We start from the raw sequence: 16,154 nt of genomic DNA, 5'->3' as shown, positions 1-16,154 counted from the left end.
TGTAAATGGGATTCGTTTCTTGATTTCCCCCTCAGCTTGTTCATTACTAGTGTATAGAAATGCTACAGATTTTTGAATGTTGATCTTGTAACCTGCTACTTCGCTGTACTCATTTATTAGCTCTAGTAGTTTTGTTGTGGATTTTTCCGGGTTTTTGACGTATAGTATCATATCGTCTGCAAACAGTGATAGTTTTACTTCTTCCTTTCCAATTTTGATGCCTTGTACTTCTTTTTCTTTTTTAATTGCTCTGGCTAGGACCTCCAACACAATGTTGAATAATAGTGGTGTTAGTGGACATCCTTGTCTTGTTCCTGATCTTAGGGGAAAAGTTTTCAATTTTTCCCCATTGAGGATGATATTAGCTGTGGTTTTTCATATATTCCCTCTATCATTTTAAGGAAGTTCCCTTGTATTCCTATCTTTTGAAGTGTTTTCAACAGGAAAGGATGTTGAATCTTGTCAAATGCCTTCTCTGCATCAATTGAGATGATCATGTGATTTTTCTGCTTTGATTTGTTGATATGGTGTATTACATTAATTGATTTTCTTATGTTGAACCATCCTTGCATACCTGGGATGAATCCTACTTGGTCATGATGTATAATTCTTTTAATGTGTTGTTGGATACAATTTGCTAGAATTTTGTTGAGGATTTTTGCATCTATATTCATTAGAGAGATGGGCCTGTAGTTTTCTTTTTTTGTAATATCTTTGCCTGGTTTTGGTATGAGGGCGATGTTGGCTTCATAGAATGAATTAGGTAGTTTTCCCTCCACTTCGATTTTTTTGAAGAGTTTGAGGAGAGTTGGTACTAATTCTTTCTTGAATGTTTGATAGAATTCACATGTGAAGCCGTCTGGTCCTGGACTTTTCTTTTTAGGAAGATTTTGAATGACTAATTCAATTTCTTTACTTGTGATTGGTTTGTTGAGGTCATCTATGTCTTCTTGAATCAAAGTTGCTTGTTTCATGTCTTTCCAGGAACCCGTCCATTTCATCTAAATTGTTGTATTTATTAGCGTAAAGTTGTTCATAGTATCCTGTTATTACCTCCTTTATTTCTGTGAGGTCAGTAGTTATGTCTCCTCTTCCATTTCTGATCTTATTTATTTGCATCCTCTCTCTTCTTCTTTTTGTCAATCTTGCTAAGGGCCCATCAATCTTATTGATTTTCTCATAGAACCAACTTCTGGTCTTATTGATTTTCTCTATTGTTTTTATGTTTTCAATTTCCTTTATTTCTGCTCTGATCTTTGTTATTTCTTTCCTTTTGCTTGCTTTGGGATTAGTTTGCTGTTCTTTCTCCAGTTCTTCCAAGTGAACAGTTAATTCCTGCATTTTTGCCTTTTCTTCTTTTCTGATATAGGCATTTAGGGCAATAAATTTCCCTCTTAGCACTGCCTTTGCTGCATCCCATAAGTTTTGATATGTTGTGTTTTCATTTTCATTTGCCTCGAGGTATTTACTAATTGACTTCCGGAGAAGATGGCGGCTTAGTAAGACGCGCGGATCTTAGTTTCTTCTCCAGGACAGCTACTAGGGGAGTAGAAACGATACAGAACAGCGCCCAAAGCCACAACAGAGAAAAAAAAGACAGCGTACCCCATCCTGGAACGGCTGGCTGGCTGAGAGTAGCCGCTCGGGTGAGATCACCGAGGCACGCGGGCTTCACCGGGCGGGGCGGCAAGCGGCCGGAGTCACTCCCTTCCCCCTTCCCGGGCCGGCTGGGAGAATTGGAGAGGCGGTCCCCTGAAACCGTGGCGGCTGGCGCCCACACCACGCGCGGCCCCCCGGACCAACTGAGAGAATTGGATCGGAATTCCCCAGGCCGCGGAGAACGGTGACGGGTGGGGGAGGCCACTTCCAAACCCGTGACTCCCCGGGAACGTGCACTCTCCCGGGCGGGCCGCTGCCACTGGCGCCCTCCCGCCACGCTTGTTGCCCCGGGCCCACTAGGAAATTCGGACGGGCGCTTTCCCGGGCTGCGGCAGCCAGCAACCCTCCCCGCGTTCGGACCCCAGGCCGGCTGGCATTCTTCCAAGCCGCTTCGGCTAGCGAACCTCCTGGACGGCGAGAGTTTTCCAAAGTTAAAGGTCCCACAGCACCTTTTACTGGTGGGACCCGCAGACAAACGTGTGCCACGAGTGCCACCTACTGGGCAGGATAAAAAAAAAGAACCCAGAGATTTCACAGAAAAATCTTCCAAACTTTTGGATCCAATACCCAGGGAAATCTGTCTAAATGCGCAGACGCCAACAGAAGATAACGGATCACGCTCAAATAATTGAAAACATGGCCCAGTCAAAGGAACAAACCAATAGTTCAAATGAGGTACAGGAGCTGAGACAACTAATGTTGAATATACGAACAGAAATGGAAAACCTCTTCAAAAACGAAATCGATAAATTGAGGGAGGACATGAAGAGACATGGGCTGAACATAAAGAAGAATAGAAAAACTGAAAAAACAAATCACAGAACTTATGGAAGTGAAGGACAAAGTAGAAAAGATAGAAAAAACAATGGATACCTACAATGATAGATTCAAAGAGACAGAAGATAGAATTAGTGATTTGGAGGATGGAACATCTGAATTCCAAAAACAAACAGAAACTATCAGGAAAAGAATGGAAAAATTTGAACAGGGTATCAGGGAACTCAAGGACAATATGAAGCGCACAAATATACGTGTTGTGGGTGTCCCAGAAGGAGAAGAGAAGGGAAAAGGAGGAGAAAAACTAATGGAAGAAATTATCACTGAAAATTTCCCAACTCTTATGAAAGACCTAAAATTACAGATCCAAGAAGTGCAGCGCACCCCAAAGAGATTAGACCCAAATAGGCATTCTCCAAGACACTTACTAGTTAGAATGTCAGAGGTCAAAGAGAAAGAGAGGATCTTGAAAGCAGCAAGAGAAAAACAATCCATCACATACAAGGGAAACCCAATAAGACTATGTGTAGATTTCTCAGCAGAAACCATGGAAGCTAGAAGACAGTGGGATGATATATTTAAATTACTAAAAGAGAAAAACTGCCAACCAAGACTCCTATATCCAGCAAAATTGTCCTTCAAAAATGAGGGAGAAATTAAAACATTCTCAGACAAAAAGTCACTGAGAGAATTTGTGACCAACAGACCAGCTCTGCAAGAAATACTAAAGGGAGCACTAGAGTCAGAACCGAAAAGACAGAAGAGAGAGGCATGGAGAAAAGTGTAGAAAGAAGGAAAGTCAGATATGATATATATAATACAAAAGGCAAAATGGTAGAGGAAAATATTATCCAAACAGTAATAACACTAAATGTTAATGGACTGAATTCCCCAATCAAAAGACATAGAATGGCAGAATGGATTAAAAAACAGGATCCTTCTATATGCTGTCTACAGGAAACACATCTTAGACCCAAAGATAAACATAGGTTGAAAGTGAAAGGTTGGGAAAAGATATTTCATGCAAATAACAACCAGAAAATAGCAGGAGTGGCTATACTAATATCCAACAAATTAGACTTCAAATGTAAAGCAGTTAAAAGAGACAAAGAAGGACACTATATACTAATAAAAGGAACAATTAACCAAGAAGACATAACAATCATAAATATTTACGCACCGAACCAGAATGCCCCAAAATACGTGAGGAATACACTGCAAACACTGAAAAGGGAAATAGACACATATACCATAATAGTTGGAGACTTCAATTCCCCACTCTCATCAATGGACAGAACATCTAGACAGAGGATCAATAAAGAAATAGAGAATCTGAATATTACTATAAATGAGCTAGACTTAACAGACATTTATAGGACATTACATCCCACAACAGCAGGATACACCTTTTTCTCAAGTGCTCATGGATCATTCTCAAAGATAGACCATATGCTGGGTCACAAAGCAAGTCTTAACAAATTTAAAAAGATTGAAATCATACACAACACTTTCTCGGATCATAAAGGAATGAAGTTGGAAATCAATAATAGGCGGAATGCCAGAAAATTCACAAATACGTGGAGGCTCAACAACACACTCTTAAACAACGAGTGGGTCAAAGAAGAAATTGCAAGAGAAATTAGTAAATACTTGGAAGCATTCTTGATATCACAGAATTGGTGACATGCTTTGAAAGTTTTGTCACATGTTGACATGTCAATGTTCTATGAACCTTTTATAAAGGAATATATTTTAAAAGTAAATATATTGTAATGTACTGTGAATTTGTAGGGTGCTCTTCAAAATTGTTGTACAGTGTAAATAGATCATGGAAATAAAATTACATATTACATATGACTATAACTGCATAACATTAACATCTGAATATTTGTCTGCCAAGTACCCTCTTTGCCAAGCGACATTTTAAGTTATAATAGTATTATATTTAAGGAGTGCCTCCTATGTCCAGGTGCTTTGTGCATATGTTATCTCCAATCTTCAAACAACCTAGTAACATAGGTGTTGTAAATCTCATTTTACAAGAGATTGACTTATCCGAGGTTACACAACTACTGAGGGTGAATTTCAGATTTAACGGAAGATACTTGAACTTAAAAATTATCAAACTATACCACTTATGCACTAATCAAAATTTACTTATCTTGCAATACTATATTAATTGCTCTCTCCCAACTATTTTTCTATAATAATTAGCGGTGATCTTTTCCTCCTCTGACTGTATTAACTGCACTTATAGATGCCTTACATTATGATTATTAATTTTCCTGTTAAATAGTAAATTTCCTGAAGATAAGGATTTTATACAAAGGGTTGCTAGATTTAGCAAATAAAAATACAGCATACCAAATTAATCTTGAATTTCATATAAGCAATATAATTTTTTTGATATATGCAATATCTGGGACATAATTATACTAACATTTTTGGTTTATATTTATTGCAACTCTTCTACATCTTTTTTCTCTCCAGCTTCTTTTTAAATGTTTTGCTTATAATAAGGCTTAATAAAACGAACAAGAGGAGTCAGGAAGATGCCATCTTTGATATGAGTTCTATAGTCCAAAATGCAGTGCAGTTGTTTGTGACATTTTGAATGGTAAAAATGGAGAGATTACATACTGCTCCAATTATTCCATAATTTGTATACCTTTAAGAGATTAGTCAATTACAGGACACCACACATATAATGAATAAGAAAAATCAAAGGCATTTGTGAGTTTAAAAACCCACTCTAATTGTACCTCTCTCCACCCTCCCCACCCCCACCAGCCCCACAATGTGTTTAGTCAGGAACATGAATCAGGTAGATTAAAATTTGTAAAAGTCCTTGAAAGTGTATGTATTAGCTACTGTGTTTTATGGATTGAGACAGGAACATAATGCTTGAATCAACTGTAGTATCCCACTAAGGACAAGTGCTGTAAACTTCTAGAATTAAAGGATTTTGCTCATGGTAAAAAAAAAAGAGAGAGAGAGAGATTAAAATTCACTGAGAGAATTTGTGACTAAAAGACTGGCTCTACAAGAAATACTAAAAGGAGCACTACAGACAGATATGAAAAGGTAGGAGAGAGAGGTCTGGAGAAGAATGTAGAATAGAACACTATCAGTAAAGGTAAAAGAAAAAAAATTAGATGTGATATACAAAATCCAGAAGACAAAATGGCAGAAGAAAGTATTGCCTCTACAGTAATAGCATTAAATATTAACGGATTAAACTCTCCAACCAAAAGACATAAGCTGGCAGAATGGATTTAAAAAAAAAAAAAACAGGGCGGGCCGCGGTGGCTCAGTGGGCAAAGTGCTTGCCTGCCATGCCGGAGGACCTCGGTTCGATTCCCGGCCCCAGCCCATGTAAAAAACAAACAAACAAACAAAATACAATAAAACAAGAAAATGTTTAAAGATGTTTCCCTTTCTTCCTCCCTTCCTTCCTTCCATCCTTCCTTCCTTCTCTCTGTCTTTCCTTCCCTTCCTCCCTCTCTCTTTAAAAAAAAAAAACAGGACCCATCTCTATGCTGTCTGCAGGAGACACACTTTAGACCCAAGGACAAAAACAGGTTCAAAGTGAAAGCTTGGGAAAAGATATTTCATTCAACAACAACCAGAAAAAAGCAGGAATAGCTATGCTAATACCTGGCAAATTAGACTTGAAATGTAAAACAACTAAAATAGACAATGGACACTATATGTGAATAAAAGGAACAATTCAACAAGAAGACATAACAATCATAAATATTTATGTACCAAGCAGAGTGCTCCAAAATACATGAGGTAAACACTGACAACACTGAAAAGAGAATAGACACCTCTACCATAATAGTTGGAGACTTCAATTCACTGCTCTCATCAATGGATAGAACATGTAGACAGAGAATCAATGAAGAAACAGATTTTTTCCCTTTTTTTCATATCTTTATTGATAAAACAACATATAAAAGCAAACATTTTTAACATGCAAACATTCCATACATGGTGTACAATCAATGGCTCATAATATCATCATATAGGTGGGTATTCATCACCATGATCATTTTTTTGAACATTTGTATCACTCCAGAAAAAAAAAATAGGAAAAAAGTCAAACATACCATACCCCTTACCTCCCCCTCTCATTGACCACTAGTATTTCCATCTACCCAATTTATTTTAACCTTTGTTTCTCCTATTTGTTTATTTTTTACCCATATTTTTTACTCATCTGTCCATACCCTAGACAAAGGGAGCATCAGACACAAGGTTTTCACAATCATACAGTCACATTATGTCATTGTAAAGACTATATCATTATACAATCATCTTCAAGAAACAGGGCTATTGGAACACAGCTCTAGAATTTCAGGTACTTCCCTTTGCCATTTAAATACATCATAAACTGAAAAAGAATATCTATATAATGTGTAAGAATAGCCTCCAGGATAACCTCTCAACTCTGAAATCTCTCAGACTCTGATACTTTATTTTTTTCTTTTTTCCCTCTTCCCCCTTTTGGTCAAGAAGGTTTTCTCAATTCCTTGTTGCTGGGTCCCAGCTCATCCCAGGATTTCTCCCCACATTGCAGGGGGAACTTTCACACATCAGAAGGGAGATACCAGGATCAAGAAACAGAGATTTTGAATAATACAATAAATGAACTAGATGTAACAGTTATTGATAGAACATTATACCCCACAACAGCAGGATATACATTTTTCTCATGTGCTCATGGGTCATTCTCAAGGATAGACCATATTCTGGGTCACAAAGCAAGTCTCAATAAGTTTAAAAAGACTGAAATCATACAAAACACTTTCTTGGATCATAATGGAATGAAGGTAGAAATCAATAACAGGCAGAGAGCCAGTAAATTCATAAATATATGAACCTAAATAAAACACTCTTAAATAACCAGTGGGTAAAGGAAGAAATTACAAAAGAAATCAGTAAACATCTCATGGAAAATGAAAATGAAAACACCAAAATTTACGTGATGCAGCAAAGGTGGTGCTGAAAAGGAAAATTATTGCCTTAAATGCCTTTATTAAAGAAGAAGAGCAATAACTGAGGAATTAACTGTTCATTTGGAAGAACTAGAGAAAGACCAGCAAACTTACCTCAAAGCAAACAAAAGGAAAAAAATTATGAAGAGCAGAGCAGAAAGAAATGAAACTGAGAATATGAAAACAATGGAGAAAATCAACAAAACCAGAAGTTTGAGAAAATCAATAAAATCAATGAACCCTTAGTTAGGCTGACCGGGAGAGAGAGAGGGAGGGAGGGGGAGGGAGGGAGGGAGGGAGGGAGAGAGAGAGAAAGTGAGAGAGAGACAGAGACAGAGAGAGAGACAGACAGAGAGAGACAGACAGAGAGAGAGAGAAAGAGAGAGAGAGAGAGAGAGAGAGAGAGAGAGAGACAGAGAGAGACAGAGAGAGAGAGAGAGAGAGACAGAGAGTGAGAGGTAAAGAGAGGATACTATGAGCAACTATATGTTACTAGACAATGTAAATAAAATGGACAACTTCCTAGAAAGGCATGAAGAAACAATATTGACTCAAGAAGAAACAGATGACCTCAATAAACCAATCACAAGTAAAGAGATTGAATCAGTCATTAAGAAGCTCCCAAAAAAGAAAAGTCCAGGGCCAGATGGCCTCACATGTGAATTCCACCAAGCATTCAAGAAAGAATTAGTACCAATCCTGCTCACTCTTCAAAAAAATTGAAGGGGGGTGGGGCATGGTGGCTCAGCAGGCAGATTTCTTGCCCTCCATGCCAGAGAGCCGGGTTCGATTTCTGGTGCCTGCCCATGAAAAAAAAAAAAAGAACAAAAAATTGAAGAGGACAGAAAGCTACCTAACTCATTCAATGAAGCCAATATCACCCTATTACTAAAGCCAGGCAAAGATACTACAAGAAGACCAATCTCTAATGAATATAGATGCAAAAATCCTCAACAAAATAATTGTTAATCAAATTCAGCAACACATTAAAAGAATTGTATATCATAACCAAGTGGGATTTATTCCAGGCATGCAAGGATGGATCAACATAAGAAATCAATTAATGTAATACCCCATATCAACAAATCAAAGCAGAAAAACCACCTGATCATCTCAATTGATGCAGGAAAGGCTTTGAAAAAATTCAACATCCTTTCTTGATGAAAATATTTCATAGGAGTGGAACAAAAGGGAAAGTCCTCATCAAGAAAAAGGGAATATATGAAAAACCCACAGCAAACATCATACTCAATGGTGAAAGACTGAAAGCTTTCCCTCTAACATCAGGAACAAGACAAGGATGCCCAGTATCACCACTGTTATTCAGCATTGTGCTGGAAGTTCTAGCCAGAACAATTAGACAAGAAAAAGAAGTAAAACGCATCCAAATTGAAAAGGATGAAGTTAAACTTTCACTGTTTGCAGATGACATGATACTATATGTTGAAAATCCTGAAAAATCTACAGCAAAACTACTATAGCTAATAAATGAATACTGCAAAGTGACAGGGTACAATATCAACACCCAAAGGTTCAGTAGTGTTTCTATACACTAGTAATGAGCAATCTGAGGAGGAAACCAAGAAAAAAATTCCATTTACAATAGTAAAAGAATCAAATATTTAGGAATAAATTTAACTAAGGAAACAAAAGCCCTATACACAGATAACTACAATAAATTGTTAAAAGAAATATTGGAAGATCTAAATAAATGAAAGGGCATACTGTGTTCACAGATTAGAAGACTAAATACAGTTAAGATGTCAATCCTACACAAATTAATTTATAGACTCAATGCAATACAATCAAGTTTTAAATAAAAAATAAATTCTTTAATTGGAAAGTTCCTGCAGCAATACTTATTAACAGGAGTACTATTTTCAAGGAGATAGTGTGTCATAATTTACAATACCAATGCAATAATCTGGCAAAAGAAATATTTCAACAAGTTTTGCAGTCCAGAAATTCTTGTCATTTGTTGTTTTTCATTTTTTCTTCTTTGATGGTTCTTCTGGTTCCATTTTGCGCTTTTTACAAGTGTGCTCATCTCTCTCATCATCACCGGATTCCACGGTCTCCTCCCCTTCCGGTAGAAGCCTGGCTTTCATAGCGTTCTGTGCCGCATCATCACCATTGTCCTCGTATATGTTTGACCACTTTATTGCCATATCCAGCTCTGGGGGCGGTGGTTTCTTCTCAGTAGTGTGGGTCTCAGGAGGTACATAGCTTAACTTCCATATTTTGAATCCCTTCGGAGGCTCCTCAGGGGCCTTGACGAGGTGCCTCTCCCAGTCTATCTGCTTGTTCAGGGGACTGTAGAGAAAGGCCGGGCGAGTCACGCTCCGGAGCGGCTCATCGGGTCCCGCAGGCGCTTCTGCGCGCTGTTTCCTCTGCCGCCTGTGGGCTTCACTGGATCTGGGGCCCTGTAATTCATCCGCTTGGGTTCGCTGTTGTCTTGGTCCGAGGAGCCTGAGCTGCTACTCCTGTAAACCGTGAAGCAAAGCTCAGAGGATCCTTCTTCTCTGCTGCCATGACGCCTGCCTGCGAAATCTCCCTCATTTTGAAGGACAGTTTTTCTGTGTATAGAATTCTTGGTTGGCAGTTTTGCTCTTTCAGAATCTCGAATTTATCATACCACTTCCTTCTTGCCTCCATGGTTTCTGCTGAGAAATCCACACATAATCTTATTGAACTTCATTTATGTGTGATGGATTGCTTATATCTTGCTGCTTTCAAAATTTTCTCTTTGTCTTTGACATTTGACAGTCTGATTGGTAAGCATCTTGGAGCATGTCTATTTTGATCTATTCTGTTTGGGGTATGCTACACTTCTTGGATCTGTAATTTTATGTCTTTCGTAAGAGATGGGAAATTTTCAGTGATTATTTCTTCCATTTATCTTTTTGCTCCTTTTCCCTTCTTTTCTCCTTCTAGGACACCCACAGCATATACATTCATGTCCTTCATGTTGTCATGCAATTCCTTGAGACCCTGCTTATATTTTTCCATTCTTGTCCCTGTACTTTTTTTGTGTGTTGGATTTCAGCTGTCCAGACCTAGTTTACTAATGCTTTCTTCTGCTTCTTCAGATCTATTGTTGTAGGTTTCTATTTTTTGTTTGTTTCATTTCTTCTATTATGCCTTTCATTCCCATGTGTTCTGCAATTTGTTTTTTAAACTTCCAAGTTCTTCTTAATGTTTGCCCAGTATCTTTATATCCTCCCTTAACTCGTTGATTTGATTTTTGCTGAGATTTTCCAAGTCTGTTCGAACATCCTGAATTAGTTGTTTGAATTTCTGTATCTCATTTGAAGTTTTGGTTTGTTCCTTTGACTGGGCCAATCTTCAATTTTCCTCCTATGACTCGTTATTTTGGGGGGGGGGGCATCTAGGCATTTGATTTCCTTAACCAGTTTATTCTGGCAGTTGTTTTCACTATTTTGCCTAGGGTTTTCTTGCTGGATGGGTTTGTTCTCTCTCTGTTCCTTGACATTCAGTTCAATTTATTCTAGACCTCTAGCATAGGTTCTGTTTAAGTGATGAGAATTTTTCAGTTCTTTTTTTTTTTCTGTTTCTTGCCCTACCTATTTGGAGCATTTTTTTTTGCATGGGCGAGCTCCAGGAATTGATCCCGGGTTTCTGGCATGGCCGATGAGAATTCTGCCACTGAGTCACTGGAACCTTTTTTTTTTTGAAGAGGATCTCCTCGGGTATTGTAGACCCCAGTCAGATTTTCTCAGACCATACAGGCCCATGTCTCAGATGCAGCGAGTAGCCAGGATCATTTTTCCCTGAGTGTGAGATCCGACAGGTTGTTAGACTATCATATAAGCCTCTAGACTCTGTGCTTTTCCTATCTTGCCCACCATGTGGCACTTGTCTGCTGGTGGCTTCCCACTAACTTAAAATGTTGCAGTGCCTTTAAATTCAGCTGACTACCCCTATGGGGGCATGGTTGAGACAAAAGTGAGGTAGTGTGTGGGCTTTGATTGATTTTGTTTTCTAGCCCCTGGGGCCTGAATTCCTTGAAGGTGGGCCTCCACTTGAGCTGGGTCCCACCTCCCCCTTTTCTTGGGGAGGACACAGCCTTTAGGTAATTAACCCCTTTTATCTGACTAGTTACTTTGTCTCTCATACAAGCCTTAGTTCTGTCCTTGACTGGGGCATTGCTGTAGCCTGAGAGTGCTTGCAGTTCTAATGAGGTGATGAGATGTGAAAAGAAGCAAAAAAGAGCGGTTTCAGAACCAAACTCCGACTCCTTGCTTTTACCAGTCAAGAGCTTGAACTGGTATGTGGCTCTGTGTATGTTCAGATTCTGAGTGTCCTCTTTTCTTAGAATCTAGCCCTTTTCCAGTATTTTGTGCTGTGCAACTCAAAAAACCTCTGGTTCTTTTTTTTTTTTTCCACCAGCCCTGCCCCCTATCAGCCTGAGCAGAAACTCCTAGTTGCTTTAATGTATATTCCAGGCATGTCTGTGCTGGGGGCCTATTTTCATTAGTCAATTAATTAATTCTGCAGTTGGAGCTTGGTTGTGGTAAACCCTTGCTGCTAGTAAGGACTCTGTTTCCTTTTCCCTCAGGAAACCAGCCTGCTGTGCCTGTGGGGGACGAGTGCCAGCCTCCTTGGCTTGGGGGACTTGCAGTTCTGTGTGGGATTTCAGCCATTCCACCTGGTCCAGACTAGTGTGTGCTGTGTGTCAGGTCACTGATGTTATCACAGCAGTTGTTCTGTACCATTTCTGGCTATTTGCTAGCTGCTCTGGTGGGCAAAACTATATTCCAAGCCCCTATGCTGTCATTTTGCCCCCTATATTGAATGCATTATTTTTTGAATGTGGAAATGTTGACAAGAATCACTAGATCGTTGATCTTGAACTTTTTGGAGGAGTTTTAGCTGTTTATTTCATTTCATGTACCTATGCCCTTTCCTTTGTACCCAGAAATACTCTGTGGCATATACATATTTTTTTTCCTTCTTTAAAAAAATCCTTTTTATTATAGGAAAATTTAAACATGTTTAAACATATAGTAAACCGAATAGTATAATGAGCCCATAATTATACCCATTATCCAACTCTAAAAATTGTCTACATGCTACTTCTCCTGTCAATTTATGCCTCTACCAATTTCCCATTCTCCACTAAGTAAATAGATTTTTTATAGTTTTTTTCATTTAAGTAAATTTATATACATTGAAATGTACAAATTTCAGCCAAGTGGTTTTGACAAATGGATGCAACCATGTAATACACACACTTATCATAGTATAAAACATTTTTATCTCCCCAGGAAGGTTGTGTTCCTTCCAAGTCAATTCCTACTGCCAGAAAACTACTTTTCATATTTGTTTTGACTGTTTTAGAACATCATATAAATAGAACCACAGAGTATGTGTTCTTTGTGCCTAGCTTCTTTTGTTGTTTATGTTGTGGCGTTCCTTTGTTTTGCTGAGTAGTATTCCATTGCATGAATATACCACAATTTGTGCGTACATTCTCTTAATCAAAGACATTTGGGTCCTTTTACGTTTTTGCTTTTATAGTATGAACATTTCATGCACAAGTCTTTGGGTCAACGTAAGTTTTCATTTCTCCTTGATAAATAAATGTAAGTGGAATGCTGGGCCTATTTACTTTTTTTTTTTAATATTTTTATTAAAAAGTTTTCACACACATACAATCCATAGATGGAATAAATCAGTACTCACAATATCATCACATAGTTGTGTATTCATCACTATGATCATTTTTCAAACATTTGTATCATTCCAGAAAAAGAAATAAAAAAGAAAAAATCATATATCCCATATACCTTACCCCTCCCTCTCATTGACTACTAGTATTTCCATCCACCCTCCCAATTTATTTTTGTCTTTGTTCCCCCTCTTATTTGTTTTTTAAATCTATTTTTAATCCATATTTTCTACTCATCTGTCAATATCGTAGATAAAAGAAGCAGACACAAGGTTTTCACAATCACATTGTCACATTGCAAAAGCTATATCATTATACATTCATCTTCAAGATACATGGCTTCTGGAACACAGCTCTACAGTTTCAGGCATTTCCCTCTAGCCTAATACACCTTAAATTAAAAGGGTGTTATCTATAAAATGCATAAGAATAATCTCCAGGATAACCTCTCTACTCTGTTTGAAATCTGTCAGCCATTGACACTTTATTTTGTCTCATTTCTCTCTTCCCCCTTTTGGTCAAGAAGGTTTTCTCAATCCCTTGATACTGAGTCCCAGCTCATTCTAGGATTTCTGTCCCACATTGCCAGGGAGGTTTATAGCCCTGGGAGTCATGTCCCATGTAGAGAAGGGGAGAGCGGTGCGTTTGCTTGCTGTATTGGCTGAGAGAGAGATAGGGCCTATTTACTTTTATAAGAAGCTGCCAAACCTTTTTCTAAAGTGGTTGTAGCATATCCATTGGCAAAGTACGAGACTTGGTGATTGCTTCCATCCATGCCATCATTAATTTGTTGGTCTTTTTCATTTTAATCTTTCTAGTGAATACATATACATATTCTTTAAGGTAAAGTAAAATAAATTTTATTTAAAGAATTTTGTGACATCTCTTGAGGTAATTGGAAACACCCTGTAATTTCATGAATCTCTTAAGCTCCTTTTAAAATTTGGTCTTGGGTGAATGCTGATCAGGACATTACTTCTCTAGAGACCGTATATTATCTAATATACTAATAGTAATATTAGTAATATTAATTACTAATCCACTGGTTTTTAAATTACTTTCTTACATAGTTGCTCTTCATAATAAATGAAATTCCTATTTTCTAGAAGAAGAAATGAAGATTCAGAGTGTTTGCCTAATACTTGCCTAAGCCAAGGTTTAAGGGACTGAAAATTAGAACCTCTCACCTTGGTTTGCAAGTTTAGGACAAACTGGTCAACATATATAACAAGGTTTTTCTTAGAAGAGGTAGTTGGTATGCACACCTATATAATAGTTGTATTCAACAGAATATAAGTTAACCTTGAAATATATACTTGCCATTGATTTGTCCTTTTTAGGTGGCGTATTAGGATTCTGACTCTTATTTTAGCCTTTTAGAATAGATCAATTAATTTAGTTATGAAGATTTTGTAGGTGGTACCTGAAAACAAATACATTATTATTAATGAGTAACCAAAATCTAAATTTTGGCACTCTGCACAAAATTTTCAAGAGTCCCTTTAGGAATCCCTGTCTATGATTCCTAGGAGCACAGTGGATGTTTAGTTGGTTTTAGCAGTAAATATTTGTCTTCATTCACATTGGTGTGGTCGGGGGATATCACAGCAGGTAATCTGAACTGAAGGGTTGGATGAAATTCCACCAAAGTTTGTAATGTTTATGGTTTTCCAAGACAGATTGAAGTTAAATTGTTTCAAAAATAAAACTGCTTTTGCACCATTATCAGATGTTAATGTAAGTCATTTGTTTTATTTCAGTGATGTCCTTGCATTGCCCATTTTCAAGCAGGAAGAGTCAAATTTGCCTCCCGATAATGAGAATAAAATCCTACCTTTTCAGTATGTGCTTTGTGCTGCTACCTCTCCAGCAGTGAAACTCCATGATGAAACACTGACATATCTCAATCAAGGTTAGAATAATGATCCTTATTCATTAATATTTGTGCAGATCTTCTGGATTCATTACATTTTATTAGGTACACTTATATGTAGAAATGTAATGATTCAGATTAGAAACCTTACTTCAGGGATTTGAATTTTAATGGCATATATTGATATATATTACTGGTTTCTTTTTTTTCTTTCTTTCTTTTTTTTTGGGCATGGGCAGGCACCGGGAACCGAACCCAGGTCTCCAGCATGGCAGGCGAGAACTCTACCTGCTGAGCCACCGTGGGCCGCCCTGGTTTCTTTTTGTCTACCTGCCCATTTTTACCTCCTATCTCCGTCTTTCTAATTCTTGTTTCATGGATATCTCCATTGGGTACTAATGAGAAATATTACCCTACCCAGTTCTATTATTTACCAGTTATATGGCCTTGGACAAGTTGCTTAAACTTTTAAAATTTCAATTTCATTATCTGTAAAAATGGGATTCATAATACCTTAGATAATACAACTCTCTAAGTTGTAATTAATTAATACAACTCACAACAAATGTGAAAGTACTTAGCACAGTGCCTAGCATAAACTAAAGGCTTATCAATACTGATAATTATCATTGTACACAAAATTCAAAAATTTAATTTTATTCTTTCTGAATCATGCAAAGGTAATTTGTAATGAATATAATATATAATTGTTTTTTCTTCTAGGACAGTCTTATGAAATCCGAATGCTAGACAATAGGAAACTAGGAGAACTTCCAGAAATTAATGGCAAGTTGGTGAAGGTAAGAGAAAATGAGTAAACCATTCCTCTGCACAATATTCTTTTATTGACTCTTGGATTTTGTGGGGTGGGGATGTGTGTGTGGGGGTAATATTGTGTTTTGTTTTGTTTTGTTTTAAATTTTTTAACTTCTTATTTTGAAATGCTTTAAAACTTACAGGACAATTACAAAAATAATACAAACCCCATACAGAGAACTCTAGTATTCCTCTATCCTCCCAGATACCCAGATCTACCAATTTTAACATTTTATCACATTTGCTATATCATTCTATCACCAGTCTGTCAGTCCATCTGTCTTTCTATTTATCAATACATTTTCTGAACACTTGGGTGTAGTTGTATATATACATC

At 37.5% G+C, this 16,154-nt stretch overlaps 1 protein-coding gene across 4 annotated transcripts in view; it reads left to right on the top strand.

Moving 5' to 3' along the window:
* TFCP2 (transcription factor CP2) overlaps positions 1 to 16,154 on the top strand; it is a 131,425-nt gene that overhangs the window by 50,174 nt on the left and 65,097 nt on the right. The window contains exons 1-4 of one of the 4 annotated variants that reach the window (XM_077170919.1): positions 9,523 to 9,654; positions 13,947 to 13,971; positions 14,889 to 15,040; positions 15,725 to 15,801. In XM_077170919.1, the coding sequence (XP_077027034.1) occupies positions 9,582 to 9,654; positions 13,947 to 13,971; positions 14,889 to 15,040; positions 15,725 to 15,801 (327 nt within the window). In that variant the 5' untranslated portion in view covers positions 9,523 to 9,581. Of the gene's footprint in view, positions 1 to 9,522; positions 9,655 to 11,576; positions 11,725 to 13,946; positions 13,972 to 14,888; positions 15,041 to 15,724; positions 15,802 to 16,154 lie in introns of those variants that run through there. The other 3 variants (XM_077170920.1, XM_077170921.1, XM_077170918.1) reach the window with 3 other exon arrangements.

The sequence above is a fragment of the Tamandua tetradactyla genome, chromosome 7 (genome assembly GCF_023851605.1).
Source record: "Tamandua tetradactyla isolate mTamTet1 chromosome 7, mTamTet1.pri, whole genome shotgun sequence".
Taxonomy (NCBI): Eukaryota; Metazoa; Chordata; class Mammalia; order Pilosa; family Myrmecophagidae; genus Tamandua; species Tamandua tetradactyla.
The sequence above is the reverse complement of the archived record's forward strand: the minus strand, read 5'-3'. Positions and strand labels throughout refer to the sequence as shown.